Genomic DNA, 17,442 nt, shown 5'->3' with positions numbered 1-17,442 from the left:
GTTTTCATTTGTTTCATTAGCATCGCGGGGGGAGGGGGGTGGAGCCAATACTAGACCAGTATTTAAAGTACTAGAGCCAATACTAGACCAGTATTTAAAGTACTAGAGCCAATACTAGACCAGTATTTAAAGTACTAGAGCCAATACTAGACCAGTATTTAAAGTACTAGAGCCAATACTAGACCAGTATTTAAAGTACTAGAGCCAATACTAGACCAGTATTAAAGTACTAGAGCCAATACTAGACCAGTATTAAAGTACTAGAGCCAATACTAGACCAGTATTTAAAGTACTAGAGCCAATACTAGACCAGTATTTAAAGTACTAGAGCCAATACTAGACCAGTATTTAAAGTACTAGAGCCAATACTAGACCAGTATTTAAAGTACTAGAGCCAATACTAGACCAGTATAAAGTACTAGAGCCAATACTAGACCAGTATTTAAAGTACTAGAGCCAATACTAGACCAGTATTTAAAGTACTAGAGCCAATACTAGACCAGTATTTCGGTTCTGATGTTGATCTTTTGGAGATCGAGTACTTGACCAGCGATTAACACGTTTTAGTTTTGTTTTTAATCAATTGACGTGTTGTGAGCTTTTACATTGGAAACTTTTGAAAGATTACTTCAACAATGAATCATGATATGCATACAGTAGTTGATAGTTGTGGTTAAAAATCAGCACACATTGGCTGCATAATTGCCAATACCAATGTTGTTCAAAGAGTCAAATAATGGCCAATGACACATCAACTGGCATATCCAGCTCCTGAGTCCTGACCATGAAGGTGCCCAACCCCATCTCATTATTATTATTTTATTGTCCTTCTGTCAGGTGTGGGTTTTACAGTGATCCTCATCTCCCTGTACGTTGGGTTCTACTACAACGTCATCATCTCCTGGGCACTCTTCTACCTGTTCTCTTCGTTCACCAGCGAGTTACCCTGGGTGCACTGTAACAACTCCTGGAACAGCGACAACTGCTCTGACTGGGCATTCAACAGCTCCATCAACGACACACACATGTCCACCCCAGCTCAGGAGTACTTCAGGTAAATGATGTCGGCCCCCCACAAACAGAATATACAGTAGTAAACAAGGCATCTAATCTGACCTAATCTGTCACATCTGGCAACTAGAATCTCTTGATTGTTATGTGGATCTTTGAACTTTTCTCCCCAAAAGATAATCATCTCTTCAGGGCAGGCTAATGATTAACAAGTATCATGTTTTGAGTTATTTTGCTAGGGCAAAAAATAATTAAAAAAAATCATCTTTGAAAAGAAGTATCATCTTTAAAACCTAGTTAACCTATACTAAAGGTTACTAGCCCTCATGGGAACTATGTTGAAATATTCGTTATATTAGTTGACAACAACAGTCATACAAGATAAGATAAACCTTTATTGAGACAGCTGGATGTGTCTCCATTCGAACACAACCAGGTGTGTCCTATCCAAATGAGGGGCTGTTGTGTTGTGACAGCTGAGACATTTCATCAAAGTTAGTGAAAATGACTGGTTTCTATTTCTATCCATCCACCTGGGGACAATTTTGCCACCTGAGTCAAACATTATTTGAATGCAAGTAAATTTCACAGTGGGGATATACAGTTAGTGTGATGTTACAGACCTAAGTCTGAAGCATCTTCATCATTTCTCATCTCAACTGTAAGAGTGAGCTACATTAGATTTTCAGATTAATCTGATTTGCTCTGTTAGAAGGCTGCCTTGGGAATCCTCCCTGCCACAAACAGTCTCTCACTATCTTGTTTATAAATTAAATTATTATTATTATTCACAGTATGTTAAATTTTTGTTTTATTTCAGGAGTTTCCAGAATCAGAATGTCCCTTGTACCCTGAGATTTGTGAAGATGCTTCAGTTTTTAAATCCTTCTGTTTCACATTTGAAAAGACCCGGACAGGCAGTGGTCATTTTATAGTCAATTAAAGAGAAATGCCTTCCACCATGGTTACCATTAAATATTTAATAGCATCTCTAAAGTAAACTTCCATCACAGGCTATAAATGATAGCTGGGATCATGTTTCATGTGTGTTGTCCATCTCGTTTCCCTGGGCTGTTGGTGCAGGCGTGGCGTGCTCCACATCCAGGACAGCACAGGTATTGATGACCTGGGCCGTCCTCGCTGGCAGCTGACGTCCTGTCTGGCTGTGGTGATGGTTCTGCTGTACTTCAGCCTCTGGAAGGGAGTCAAGACCTCTGGAAAGGTTGGACATGAACAGTACCAATGTTAATTACCGTAATTTCCGGACTATAAAGCGCACCTGAATATAAGCCGCACCAGCTAAATTTAGGGGAAAAACCAAATGTGTACATATACAAGCCGCACTGGACTATAAGCTGCCATAGAGGCCATAGAGATAGATTTGGAAGGTCCCCTAGTGGCCGTTAGCTGTACAAATATAGCTGTAAAAACATAGATTAGCTGCACCATTGTATAGGCCGCATGCAGGGTTGTGAAAACAAGCTCACAGCTTGTGGATCTGCTATTTTCAAAAAAGAATTATACATTTTGAAATGGGACATTTTGCATAATGAGTACTTTCTACTTTTGGTACTTTCAACTTTCAAGTACATTGATAACACTTTTGTACTTTTATTCAAGTCAATTTTGAATTCCGGACTTTTCCCTTAAATAGTATTGAGATTTTACCATTTAGGATGGGAACTGACCTTGTGGGGTTTTTACCTTTAAAGACGGGAACTCCCTTTGGGGTTCTTGTTGCTACAGTATGTATAGTAAACTAGAGGTTGCTCACATCTAGCTGGAAAAAAGAAGGAAAAACTCTGCTTAACACTTAGATGTTTAAGATGGAGTGTAATAGCCGGTTTCACAAACGGAAACGGAAACTGCAGAAGCTGGGTTGAAAACGTAGAGGTAAAGTGAGTGACATCAGAGCACAGGCAGCGCAGAGACGTAAACGGCAGTTCTGCAAAGTCCGCATACGTCATGCGGCCTATGACTTGCGACATGGTGACCTAGCGATTTCCGTCGCCAACTCGCCTTTTTTATTTTTTATTTACACACACACACACACACACACACACACACACACACACACACACACACACACACACACACACACACACACACACACACACACTCATTCATACAGATGTTCTGTTGTTACCATTGTGTGTGTGTGTGTGTGTGTGTGTGTGTGTGTGTGTGTGTGTGTGTGTGTGTGTGTGTGTGTGTGTGTGTGTGTGTGTGTGTGCGTGTGCGTGTGCGTGCGTGTGTGTGTGTGCGTGTGTCCGCCAGGTCGTGTGGATCACAGCTACCATGCCCTATGTGGTTCTGACTGTACTGTTGATCCGAGGAGTCACTCTGCCGGGAGCCATTGACGGCATTAAGGCTTACCTCTCTGTGGACTTCAACAGACTCTGTGATGCCAAGGTGAGCTGGAGTACAGAGGGAATGGAGAGCGAGTGGGAGTTGGGGGGGTCTCTGCATAGAGTATTAAAAGGATAGAGACTGATCTGGCGCTATTCATGTCAGTGGAAGTTGCTCAGTGGTGTTTTGAAGCAGCCCGAAGGACCGTCTATTTCCGCCTTTTTGGGCGCATTTCCGCATTGGACCACCAAATTTTGGTGGTCCAATGCGGAAATGCAACCGAGCGCTCAATGTTAAAGCCCAGCTGCACGGGGTTTCCTCGTCATGAATCCACGGGTCCGCCTGCAGTCCTTCCTCTTACCACTAGGGCCCAGCGCTTCAACGTTGGAGTGCCTCACTGGCCCCTTGGGTCTCAGTGGAGAATGGAGTATAATACAGGTGAGGAGAGAGGAAACAAGGATGCAGGGAAGAAAAAGCGAGGTGAGGATGACACGTTGACTGTTGACAATTCATGTACTGGCATTTCAGGTAGTTGGTTAACAATTAACATAGCATATAATCAGTTCAACCACTTTAACCCCATGCTGTACATCGGCTAAATTAAAATATATATATATTGAAAGAAATTTGACAAATTTGAAATATATTTCTTCAAGCCTTTATTTGATAGCAATGGTGGAGATAGACAGGAAATGGCAGGAGAGAGATGGGAAAGTGCCTCAGGTCGGTCGGATGCGCAAGGACTGATCCTTGATGGTATGACCTCTACCAGATCATCCACAGGAGCGCTCTGAGCAAAATTGCCAATCTACAAGCGTAATGTTGCAATGCATTTGAGCTTGTAGGTCTGCTATTCTCGCAAGACATTCCTTGCAAATAAGTATAATATACTTGATATTATCAAGCCCTTATGCCACTAAAATCTGTTTTATTTCACTATAATTAGCTTGAAAATCTTCATTAACCTTTTGCAGGTGTGGCGCATCTGTTTTGAAATACCTGTCCTACCATAACCCCTTCAAAGAAATGGTTCTAGTGGAATAGCGTTTACTATGTAATGCATTGCTAATATTTTCTCTATCATGAAATCCACCACGAGAGCTTATGAAAATGTCCAATACATGCCTAATAACAGTGAGCATACAGGGAGGGGGAAAGAGAGAGGGAGGGAGTTAGAGAGAGAGAGAGAGAGAGAGAGAGAGAGAGAGAGACACACACACACAGAGAGAGACAGAGGGAGTGAGAGTGTTGCATGGCAGTAATTTGAGAATTAGATTAGACATATGCATGGAGCAGTAATTTGCAAAATTACCCTCCGTATTCACAAGTGTCTTTCATCTACTGCCGTTGAATGAGTTTCCTGCAATTATCCCTAATAACAGCTTTTTTCCTCTCCTGTGCCTTTTGTTTGCCGCTTCACACGAGTGCGCTTATTTTGTTGCTCTCCAGGTCTGGATCGAGGCGGCAACACAGATCTGCTTCTCTCTGGGAGTGGGGTTCGGTGTACTGATCGCCTTTTCCAGCTACAACAAATTCAACAACAATTGTTACAGGTAAAAGCAGTTGGAACATTGTAAGACAATGGTGATAGAGGGAGAGAGAGAGAGAGACGTTGTCAGAGAGAGAAATGTACACGTACGCAACGCACACACGCACCACGGTGCATGCATGCACACGCACACACACACACACACACACACACACACACACACACACACACACACACACACACACACACACACACACACACACACAAAGTTAAATTACAATAACCTTTGAAATCCTTGAAACCCACCATGGCTTTGTCACCCTCCTTTACACCGTACAGAAATAACATCAATGAACTATGTCACCCTTTGAAAAGAATCAGACTCCTACAGAAAGCATGTATCTCACCTTTCACAATGTTTTTCTACATCTGAGAACTGGCCTTTTATCTAACTGACAGACCTGTTTGGTACAGTTGCTCCCAGAGGAATACCAAATCAAACAAAATGGGAATTATAGGTCTATCAAAAAAAAATTGTTAACTGAAATTAAAAACATGGCTTTACGAATAAATAAATAAACAGTATACACAGTATAAAAGTGTATACACAGAAAACTAAAATCATTATAGAAAATGAATTTTGTTCTAGTAATTGTCAATATTTCATACATTTTTATACATACATTTCTGTTCCAGTTTTAACCGTTTATATTAAAAAAAAAATACTCGCCTCAGACAAAGACCCCGCCCATATTATTACAATAAAATGTAGGAATAAAATGCTGTTTAATAACCTGCTTGATATGATTCTATTTTATTCATCCAGAGATGCCATCATCACGAGCTCCATAAACTCGTTAACCAGTTTCTTCTCCGGCTTCGTGGTCTTCTCCTTCCTTGGGTACATGTCCCACAAACACAACGTGCCCCTGGACAAAGTCGCTAGAGATGGTAAGTCATGGTTCAAGTGCTCAATTTACCACGTTCACAGGGAGGCCATTTTGTTCTCATGTCACACTCCAACATGGTGTAGTGGTGATTTCATCTTTAGTGGTACGCTAACGCTATTTTATGTCGCATTCACACCAGGAAGCCAGGAAGACGTGGTCTTAATGAAGATATAGTAGCCCTTATCTCAATATGGCCGGACTATCATACAGTATATCAAATGCTGAAGGTTACATACATTGTTTTAAGAAAAAAAACACATGTTTAAATAAAATAAAAACATGCTCATAAAGTGCTCTGTGTTCAAAGTGATGGGTTCTCAAGCTTTTTCATTCAAAAATTATTCAAACTTTTTCGATATTTTTCAAATTAATGGTATATTTATATAGCGCCTTTATCCAAGGCATAGATGGTGCATTACATTCACCCATTCATACACCGATGGTGGGGGAAACCATGCAAGGGTTTAGCGTCTTGCTCAAGGACACTTCGACACTAACTCAATTGTTGTAGTACAAGCTCGGAAGCGTGGCTGCTTTTTTGAGTGTGGTAAAAAGGACCCCTGGGGGACACCGGACCTCACTTTGAAAACCAATACTCTACAATGTGGTATGTGAAATGAGAGACTGGAAGGTTTTGGCGGATAATCCATAGTATAATTTTAGTATTGCTTCATGATCAGCACTATCACATGATAGTGTAAACCCCCCACAGTGGAATAGCTGATGTCAAAATAGTATGTTGCAATGTTTATTGAAAGAGTGTAAGTATGTAAAAGGAGTCTGGTTGCCAGCACTGTAATAGTTATCAATTTCAACCGATCTGTTGTTAGCTTCCTTTTTGGCAATCTTGAATTTATAATACACTACAGTGAGACTTTTTTTCTTCTCAGGTGTTGGGTTAGTATTTGTGATTTACCCAGAAGCCATTGCAACATTACCTGGGTCCTCGGTGTGGGCTGTCATTTTTTTCTTCATGTTACTAACACTGGGCATTGACAGTGCTGTGAGTACACGCACACGCACACGCGCACACACACACACACACACACACACACACACACACACACACACACACACACACACACACACACACACACACACACACACACACACACACACACACACATATAGCATAGAAATAACAACAACAACAACAATAATAATGGCTGTCGTTTTCCATGTTCATCTTTGCTGTATTTCAGTTAGTTATTATGTTCTGATCTATTGTAGATGGGAGGGATGGAGTCGGTGATCACGGGGCTGATTGATGAGTTTAAGTGCCTTCACAAGCACCGGGAACTCTTCACCCTCTTTATCGTAGTCTCAACATTCCTCACATCTCTCTTCTGTGTGACTAATGTAAGTAATATGCAAGTGGTGGAAAAAGTACTCGCATGTAATGTCTTTTATGTCCTAAGGATGCCCAAAATAGAGATGTAGAAAATAATAAAAAATAAGGGAGAACTCTAGTTCTTTGCTAATCAATTGCTTAAATATCTACAATATAGTATTGTTTTGTCTCTGTTGTCCCCCCTCTCTCTCTCCCCCCCCCTCTCTCTCTCCCCCCTCTCTCTCTCTCCCTCTCTCCCTCCCTCTTTCCGGTCCTCTCCAGGGTGGGATGTATGTATTTACGCTGTTGGACCACTTTGCGGCAGGAACATCGATTCTCTTTGGAGTGCTTATTGAGGCCATCGGCATTGCATGGTTCTACGGTGAGAAAGAGGGGGAGAATGAAGCAGGAACAGGTGACTCCTGTCTTTTCATGGCCTGCAAAGCTGATGTCACATTAGAGGGATTGATGAGATATGTGTTGGTTCAGGTCTGTGCCTCATTGCACCTTAGTCCTATTAGACTTAAGGATTCTGAGGCGGACAAGTTTTTTGTCAATAATGATTGTTGCCTCTTCAGACTCAGGCCCACATTTAGGTAGCATGGTGTGGAAGTAGATATAGTTCTAGGAGGGCTTATTGATGTTGAATAACTTCAGTTGTGACTGCCTCATTGTTTTTCACGGCAAAACTCTCTTATTTTTACACTGTATTCTGAAGATCATTAAGCAGTGATAGGTGGGCTAGTGGGCTACCATTTTCTTATTTTCTTACTAGTATAGAGATACATCATGTATATTCATCTATGTCCAAACTCCCACTAAACAACAATCCTGTGAACAGAAAGATAATGCAACGTCTTACCATAAATGGCAGCGCTTCCATTTCAGCACCATGGACCGTTCACAGCACCATGGACAGTTCACAGCACCATGGACAGTTCACAGCACCATGGACAGTTCACAACTTCACAGTAATGGGCCTTCAGAACATTGTGAATTTGGAATAACGTATTGGAATAACGCGATTTTTGACCAATGGGACATTTTTTTTTTACTATACTGGAGTTTTGGAATAAGGGGCTGTCGGACCAGTTACAAACTATTTTCAACAATGTTCGCTTTCACACAACATTAACAAACAAACAAATGTCATTTCATGGATGTTTGAATTATTTGTTGTATTCTTTGGCTAGAATTCTCAAATCAGTCCATACTTGATTGCATTAATGATAATGAATGATAATGTTACTTTTAAATGGTTACATGAAAGCTATGTATCATTAAGATGATGATTTTATGATGATTTTAAGATGAAGATCTTCTGTGGACCTCCAAGACAGAGTACAGAACAAATTTCCATATGGGGACATTAAATAATAAGTATTATTATTATTACCAGTACGACGCCCTGAGGGGGAGAAGTGACCTCGCCCTAAAGGGCGAGGCTGTGTGCACGCATCCGCCTGGGTGACGGCAGACTGCTGGGCGAGCATTATTTTTATTACAACAACAATCGTCTATCTCTAAACCTACCAGACCACCAGTATGATTCTTTAAGGTAACAAGATTGATCTGAATTTATATATCAAGTCTGGTGTTGTCTAGCTCTCTGTCTATGCACACTGAGGTCTATAAAGAGTTAAATGCTAACCAGACCCAGGGAGGTGAGGTCTGTGTGGCTCCCCGTCACTGGGTTTTGACCCTGGCAAGTCAAATAAATCTAGCCTACGGCTTCGGTGGGCCTTTTCCCAGGTCCCATCACTGCTGACAGGAACCCCTTAACCACTGGCCTCTGTGGCCCTCTATGGTACCATGTGCTACATGAGTGCATTCTGGTTTGTTCAATACCTGGCAGTCAGTCTTGATTTCTGGCTGTGCAGTTAGAGATGCCCTGCAGGCAGGAACACGGTGAGAGGGTTTAACCACTTAAACCCTACATTCTTAGTAAGATGGAGTTACTTGCTGTGTACTTGGACTGCTTTTTTCCCCTCTACACCAAACCAAACGTCTTCACCATAAATAGCCGATAGCTCACAACGTGTCGTCATGATCTTGAATACTGCAATTCTTCTAAGAAAGTCCCCCTCAAGAATAGGGATTATAGGGATTGATCATACTGTACAATACAGGTATATGATGCTTGCTATACCCTAGTTATGAATACTTTTGAATACTTTTATATTTTGTATCCCACAGATCAAGTGCACAGCACAATAACAGTAGCTATTCTCTTATGTAAAAATGTTTATTTTTTAGGGCTCTATGCTTTTCATTTTCCATTAATTGAAACTGACTTCAACCCATGCTGAGTACAATTCATAGTGGTGAGTGCATAGAATATATTTTTCTTTATTTCTTTTTTACTTATGACTAACCACTTAAACCCTATACAGACCTGAGTTGCAACTGTACTTTTTTCCATCTACATCAAATCTCTTCGCCCAAAATGACGATGTACAAGCTTGTACATGGGCTATTTTTGCTGAATGTTCCGCCCAGAATTGGGATGCTGGGGTTCAAGAAGCAACATTGAGCACTTATACATGTGTGTTTCAGGAGTGGACCGTTTCAGTGATGACATTGAGGAAATGATTGGCCATAGACCAGGCTTGTACTGGAGGCTGTGCTGGAAGTATGTCAGCCCCTGCTTTCTCTTGGTGAGTCGGCTGAAAAATCAGCATAGTGTACCTCAGTCCTTCACCTTTTCTTTCTCCAGGGTCCTCTAAAGGAATAGCCTTGCAACACACACTTATATTTGCCATGAAAACTTGTCACAGCTTGAGTTTGGCATTCATGTTGAGTTGCTACTGTATAGTTTTCATCATGGCCTTCAAACGTGTAGCTTTTAACAGAAAGAAACCCACCCAACCTGCCAGGGCAGGTTTTTTACTCTGTGTTCTGAGGCGTTTTCAGGTGCAATGAAAAAAAGCCCTTTTTGCCTGTGGGTGTCGCTGTTGAGGGATTTAGCCTGTCAATCACCGCCTCTGCTCTGAAAACATATATCATGAGACCTTTAACATCCATTCAAATGTCAAAGTGCAGTACTGTACATCTGTAGCGGAAGTAGCCGAAGTGGATGCTTTTATGCAGTTGTCTGTGCTGTGAGCCCATAATTGTGTTCAGTATGTGCTACTGTATGTCACAGACATCTGAGGAGAGCAGCAGTGGGTGTGTTCAATCATGCATTCTATTAAATTCTAAATGATACTTTAGTGTCTAAGAAATTATAATTATGGATGAAGATCTTATTACACTTAACGATGTGGATGGTTGGCAAGTATAGTATGCAATATTAGTAAAATAAAGTGTGTACTAGTACAGTCAGTGGTGTAGCCTAGTCCACAGTGTCTGGAATAGTGGGTGTAATTGTGCCTGTAAAAAAGCAAGTGGGTTAATGTTCTCTACCTACAGGTACGTATTTGCTATACCCTCCACTACACAGAGTACATACATATTATTAATGTAAGCTACTTGTCCGTCCGTGTTAATGAGGACAAATCATTTCACCACATAATAACACCATAGTAACACCTCCTATGTTGACAGAACATTTTACTGCTCTCCACGGAAGAAATATTTGTTTGTTTGCTTTTTTTATTTATTTATTATTTATTTAGAGGAGCCAATTATTTTTTTTACCCCTTTGATCTCCCAGTTTCGTCGTTATGCCAATTAATTCCTCCCACTGCTTGCCACTGCTGTTGTGCCCTATGCTGGCTCAGCTGCCTCTGACGGATGCCACTGGGAGGACATCCGTCCTACTCCTCCCGTTCAACTGTCCCTTCTGACTGGTGCTGCCCCAGCCCATAAGAGTACAGTGCAGTGACAAATCCCCCCCTGAACACCGCCAATTGTGTTTGTTTTAGATGCTCGGCATGTCAGATGCTGGATTCGAAGCCAGGTACTTTCCCCCTGTACCACCTGAGAGCGCCAAGACATAATTCTCTTTTTACTCATTTATTCATCAATAAGGCTTTTAATAGCATATTATCACAATTGCTTTCAATATACTGTCAACAACACATGTCATGATTCCACTGAGGATTTGTATCTTCTGAAATATTTTATATTTTATCCAAAAATGCGATTGTAGTGTTTTGGAATGAAATCCCTCTCCTCTCTCTGCACAGTTCATGGTGGTGGTGAGCTTCACTACGTATAACCCTCCAAAGTATGACAACTATCAGTTTCCTATGTGGGCTAACTTGTTGGGCTGGTGCTTGGCTATTTCATCCATGATCATGGTGCCTCTCTACGCAATCTACAAGCTCTGCATTTTGCCTGGAAAGTTCTGTGATGTAAGCCTAAATTATGTTGTCTTGTTAGCAAATAGTTTGTAGATGTTATGTTTCAGCTAAGGTTTCATTCATGTCCACCATATTCTTCAAGCTGCAGTAAGTTTAATTTGGTCCTACAGTATATGAGACAGATTTAAGCATTTGTGGGGTTCCTTTAAAGCTGCACCATGAAAGTGTTTAAAGCTAAATGTGTTATCATTCTAAATAACAAAAGGATCAAATCAGCCCTTTGCTCCTAATTAAAACGCAGTACATTTACTGTACAAGTCATGTTCTGGTATCAGCATGAGCAGACATGAGCAAACTCTCCATTTGATATGTTTTTATTTAATTTTTCAGGGTGATTTGTAAATAATAAATATTATACATACAGTTACATATATACATACATACAGTTATAACTTATATGATAAACAAGCATGCATATTTTGTCTCCTCTTTCTGTACAGAGACTGGCTTATGCCATCACCCCGGAGAAAGAACATCACTTAGTGGATAATGGGGAAGTTCGACAATTCACGGTAAATGCCCTCTAATAATGAAGAGTGTTCAACCTTTATTGATCCCACAAGGCTAATTCAGTTGTCATAGCAGCACCACAATAGGAAACACAGGGCAGATTGATACAGATCGGGGTAGGGATACAGCTATAGGGAGAGATATCTCTTTGAGAGTAAAGAAATAGGAGTGGAAATTAGGTACCAAAAAAACTAAGACAGGAGAATTGAGGTGAACACTACCATTAGTGGTATGGGTAATTATGTCAGTCAATCGATAAACGAGTAATACACAATCTAACAGCAGTAAAACATATTTAGCCTAATGTACAATCTATAGGAATATGATTAACAATTATGTGGTAATATGGGTAATAATCAGTGCAGGAGACGGCAAATAATAATTTAGTTTTAGTCTTTTGAATTACATTGGTTGCATGCTGAAAATAGCTCTTCTACAAGCTCAACGTGCTGCAGCTTGTAGATCTGCTAATTTCAGAGCGCAACAGCCGAGTGCAACCAAACATCTTCTCTATAGTTCCTCCCTACCATTTTAGTCTAGTTTCTATTTGTTTGATGAAATTGTCAACATATTTAGTCTTAATTTTACTCATCGTAGCTTAGTTTTTATTTACTGTAGTTTTCGTTAGTGAAAAAAGGTAGTCGACAAACATTTTTCGTCATAGTTTTGAAATGAACACTGGAAGACCTGTGTATCCCAAACGTCTTGGGCTGGGTTCTGGATTAAAAGTGTATCATCCTCCTCAGACCTTATCTTCAATTTGCTTAACTTTTGCATGACACGCAGTCGCGTGATGACAGCTGATGTCACGGCACTTCATATTGTTATCAAACTGAAACAGCAGACATACAGTCTCATCATGTTATTAAGAATAAAGATAGACATACAGTTCACAGTAGCCTATACGTCCGTAGTTACACATACAGTTCATAAAAAGTATGTTTTTTGGAAGTACAGTATGAAGTTCATTTTATTTATTGATCATATTATGATGGTAGACCATATATGACTACATTTGACTGAGGGACTGCCATTGGATTTTTTTTGAATTTTCGTTTTTTTTCATGTCCTATGAAAGCAGGGAATCATAGCTTCAAATTGACATATTAGTTTGACCTACCGGTATGTATCATAGTGGAAATAAATCATGAGTGGGACAATTAGTTTTTGTGTATTTGCTCATGTCTACATCGTATTTTTTTCCCACAGCTGCATCACTGGTTGAAGGTCTGAGAACAAAGAGAGAGAGAGTGAGAGAAGGAGAAAAGATAGTAGTAGGGTTAGTTAGTGAGATGAATGGAGAAATGAGTGATGAATGAATGGTTAGCTGGAACAGGAAGAGGTGATGTTGATGATCATACTAATACATACATGCCATACAAATCGCTGTGGTCTTATTGTCATCAATGGACGTGAAGCTGTGCTGTGATCCTGGTCACCATATGGTGTTTGCACTCTGATGAGTGAGATTCTGTCAAACACATGAAGTGGTATTCATCCTTTGGTGTTATAGAATCATATTCGTCTAATCACAAGGCATTTTTTTTCCCATCACAAAGGATGGATGGTAATGTGAGAAATGTTTCTCATTAAAACCTCATTCAAACCAAGCCACTATAGGAAAAAGTAATACCTCCACGCTTCCATCGTAACTGTTTATATAATGAAAACAAAAAAGCTCGTATTGAGCTCAAAATAATTGTTGTTGTTTTATTAATTAGACTGCTTTCATGGTGTAATGTAGTTATGTGGAGCCAAGCGATCAGATCTCCAGCTACTGATACATCTGGCAAAATCCAGTAGTATCAAACCTATGCCCACTGCTTGAAAAACAATCCTGATACCATCACAAATTAAGGAACGCCCTAAAGTCTTGGTTTTTCTGTGAGCTGTAATATATTTTTACATTTCAGAATTGTTTCATCCCATTCATTGAATTTCGATGTCACCCGTGACCCGACTTATCAGTAGTCAGAGATCTCTGTTCGTCTGGCTACGTGAGACTAGGTGTAATGAAACAGTTCTGATATTATGGTAAATATAAATGTATTTATATACAATAGCTAAACAGAAACCTTTTCCCTAGTCTGGTAAACCGCCCCGGTCGCGAAATTCATATTTCCATTTGTATTCTGCAGAATACAGCTACTTATTGGAAAGAAAATAATGTATATAATACAAAACATGGGAAAAGATGGGAAAGAAAGGTGTTTTTTGATTTGCATCCTAAAATGAAGGTGATACATTGAGTGAATACCACTAGCTAACCTGTTTGACTTAATTTCAGTCAATATCAGTATATATTTTTCAGTATTTTATACAATGACTGTTATCATGGCTAATGTTTCCACCAGTATTCTATATATCAATTTATTTGTTTGAATCATACAGTACATCATTGAGAAATGTTAATCTGGTATTTGTGAAAGGGTGAAAACATGCAGATGAAGATGCTAGAATATCAATGTAGTCCTGTAATGGAAATCAATATGATTATGACAAAAATCTATCTGTGTCATTCTGTTACTGCTGTTATGTTTATTTATATTGAATGGGCTATGACAGCTGTCTGACACATGATTTATGTGCAATATTATAGAGCAGAGTATCAGTACAGTGGTACAGTAGATAGCTTGGATTATTGTGACCATGCCATCTGTGGCATTATATGACTGGTTCAATCTACCAAAGAATAAAGTTGAATCACAGAGGATCTGGTTTTAAGTACTGTAGATATTTCTTTCTCACATGAGAGTACATTTTCTAAAAGGTTTTTATTTCAAAGAAACTTAGCAACTGTAGTTATTAATAAGGGGTCAATTGCAATCCCTCGTATACCGAATTTATAGTGAGAAAGGTGCCACTGCACGTATTTATTGACTAAATGAATAATATTAATTATTATACAAAAATAAAGTAAAAATGTGTGGTTTACATTTCAAGTGTCTGAGTGACTGTCAGCTTTATTTTCACAATTTATTGCAGAAACATTATCAAGTTATTCAAGACTGTTTTAAGAAGCTGCTTTTTATTACAATACGATTTAACTGTCTGTAATGTAATTCATGAAGTATTATAAATGTATATTGTGTAAGTAAATATAAAGTAGAGGGCTTGTATTGTATCGTACTCTATGATATTGAACAAGAACAGAAAATGGATTATTCCTTTGTTGCTGTGCTGTTCATACATTTAGTATTTGCCTTAATGATCATGGAGCCCTTTCTTTACGTTAAACAACATGGTTTGATCACTAAAGCTGTTTACAGATGGGTCAACAATGTGCTTTGTTTCAATGTGTGCATGCAACATATTGGGAGAGTAATTATATCCTAAAATTATATTTGTGTTATGTTACCTTGTGAAGTTTCTGACTGGGTTTATTTTGTACAGTCGAATAAAGTCTAATGGTTGACATACTGTAGCCTACAGTATTATCTCTGTGTGTGTGCCCGCCTTGCATCTAATCTTGGTTAAAACTCACCCGTGGCTTCCCTGTGAGGTTAGGGTTTGGGGCAAGGTGTCGGACTAATGCCTGTCAGACTCTATATGGCTTTTGAAGATTACGTCATGTGGCAGCCAAATCTTTGGACTTTTTTTTAGAACGCTTGACGTAAATCGTTTGCCATCCAAGACTATTATATGGACTTTAATGTTTGTTTAGGCCCATAGATCACTAAATGACGCAAGCTGTCATGTTGCCGATATAAATATATTCATGTTTTCATGTCAAGGACCTCCACATTGATTTGTATTTGCCATCTGACCCCCATCAGATATTTTTGCCAGGAACCCCCTGACAATGTTTCAGAAATATTCCAAAACCAGTGTCATTTTGGCACTGCACACCTATAGGTCATATGAGACGCTTTCCGAGTTATGTCCAGTGCAGAGTGACAGACACACACACCAAGGTTATAATAGTTTTTGTTAGTTTTATTCTACGAGTTAATCAAGTGGACAGTAACTACAAAGGAGCACAGACACACAAAAGTCAACCCATAATGATGGCAGGTCACCATTTCTAGACCTTTAGATAAGCTTGAAGCTCAGGCATTCTCACACCCATCCTAGTCAAGGAGATGCTGTAATTGGTCTGGCCTTTGCTGAGACAGAACAACATGACATTGATGTTTTGAGAGAATAGGTCTCTCGCTCTCTCTCTCTCTCTCTCTCTCTCTGTACACGTGACTGTGCACAGTATGTTTTCAGGACCCTCTTGGGCTCACCATTGTTTCACAAGAGTATTGTTTTTGGCACTAGTGTACAGGGATGCATGGCCCATCAGATGGCGTTAGCTAAATGTTTTAACACATCTTTAAAGCCTGTGATAGAGAGAGATGACACCAGATGTGCTCACCTGGGCCCAGAAACAGATTATCCCATCTTGATTGATCTGACACAATCAATACATATACAGTATATTCTCAGAGTTAAACTAACACTCATTGAGCACAGTGTACCCATTAATGTAATCTAACTGCATACCGTTGCAATGGTTATTGATTGATTGATTGATTGAATATTTTATTAGACAAAAGAAAAAATGCAAACAGCACAATGTACAGTCAGGCATTTTGGTCCAAAGGTATTTCCGAAGAAAGACCTTGCGGTCTTGTTTCCATTCGGGTCCCGATAAAATGCCATGTTCCTTTGAAGCAGTCATTTATGGATATTATGATATATCCTATGAATAGATATCTTGATATCTGTGAGCAGATAAACATATCAATCAACAATCGCTCCTCCTGTATGTTTGCGTCTCAACAGGCAATCTGATCCTCAACAGGTTGCACTGTGTGTATCTGTTTATGCACCATTGCACTTGTAGGAGACATTGGTAAAAGGCCTTGTCTGAAACCTGCCAGGGGTTGTCAGAATAGCTCGGTTATAAAGCAATTTTGGCTATGCTGGGATAGAGTTTAAAAGACACCATTACAGCATCCAGTGAACAACAGCTATTATGTCATATTATGTCTTGGCACAGTTGTTAATAGTGAAAGGGAAGAAGCAAGCACGGTGGTGACACATATTACTGTACATCACCCAGGGATCATGAAACAAGATTCTGAGAGTAAATAGATTGAATATTCAGTTTAACAGTTTAACGCACATGAATGCACCCGCCCGCACGCACGCAAGCATGCACACACGTCCCACACACACACGCACAAACGCACAAACGCCACCCACCCACACACACACACACACACATGGTCACACGCCCCACACGCCCCATACACTGCATGCACACACACACACACACACACACACACACACACACACACACACACACACACACACACACATTCACATGCATGCACACCACACACACACGCCCCACACACACATGCATGCACACACACACACACACACACACACACACACACACACACACACACACACACACACACACAGAGAGAGAGAGACATGGATGAGAGTGTGAGAGAGGACTTGCTAGAATTGTGTAATACTGCCCTCTACCAATGGAATATG

At 40.0% G+C, this 17,442-nt stretch overlaps 1 protein-coding gene across 1 annotated transcript in view; it reads left to right on the top strand.

The window, feature by feature from the left end:
• Positions 1 to 13,179, top strand: part of slc6a3 (solute carrier family 6 member 3) — a gene marked incomplete at both ends in the record, with an annotated part of 17,548 nt that extends 4,369 nt beyond the window's left edge. The window contains 12 exons of the mRNA XM_080767411.1: positions 838 to 1,054; positions 2,095 to 2,233; positions 3,289 to 3,423; positions 4,810 to 4,913; positions 5,676 to 5,800; positions 6,690 to 6,802; positions 7,030 to 7,158; positions 7,412 to 7,511; positions 9,686 to 9,786; positions 11,260 to 11,427; positions 11,877 to 11,948; positions 13,156 to 13,179. Of these exons, the coding sequence (XP_080623537.1) occupies positions 838 to 1,054; positions 2,095 to 2,233; positions 3,289 to 3,423; positions 4,810 to 4,913; positions 5,676 to 5,800; positions 6,690 to 6,802; positions 7,030 to 7,158; positions 7,412 to 7,511; positions 9,686 to 9,786; positions 11,260 to 11,427; positions 11,877 to 11,948; positions 13,156 to 13,179 (1,427 nt within the window). The remainder of the gene's footprint in view (positions 1 to 837; positions 1,055 to 2,094; positions 2,234 to 3,288; positions 3,424 to 4,809; positions 4,914 to 5,675; positions 5,801 to 6,689; positions 6,803 to 7,029; positions 7,159 to 7,411; positions 7,512 to 9,685; positions 9,787 to 11,259; positions 11,428 to 11,876; positions 11,949 to 13,155) is intronic.
• Between the last annotated feature and the right edge of the window lie 4,263 nt (positions 13,180 to 17,442).

This window comes from Protomyctophum bolini, assembly GCF_963924005.1.
Source record: "Protomyctophum bolini genome assembly, chromosome: 7".
Classification (NCBI taxonomy): domain Eukaryota; kingdom Metazoa; phylum Chordata; class Actinopteri; order Myctophiformes; family Myctophidae; genus Protomyctophum; species Protomyctophum bolini.
Note: the sequence above shows the minus strand (reverse complement) of the source record. Positions and strands in the feature narration are given on the sequence as shown.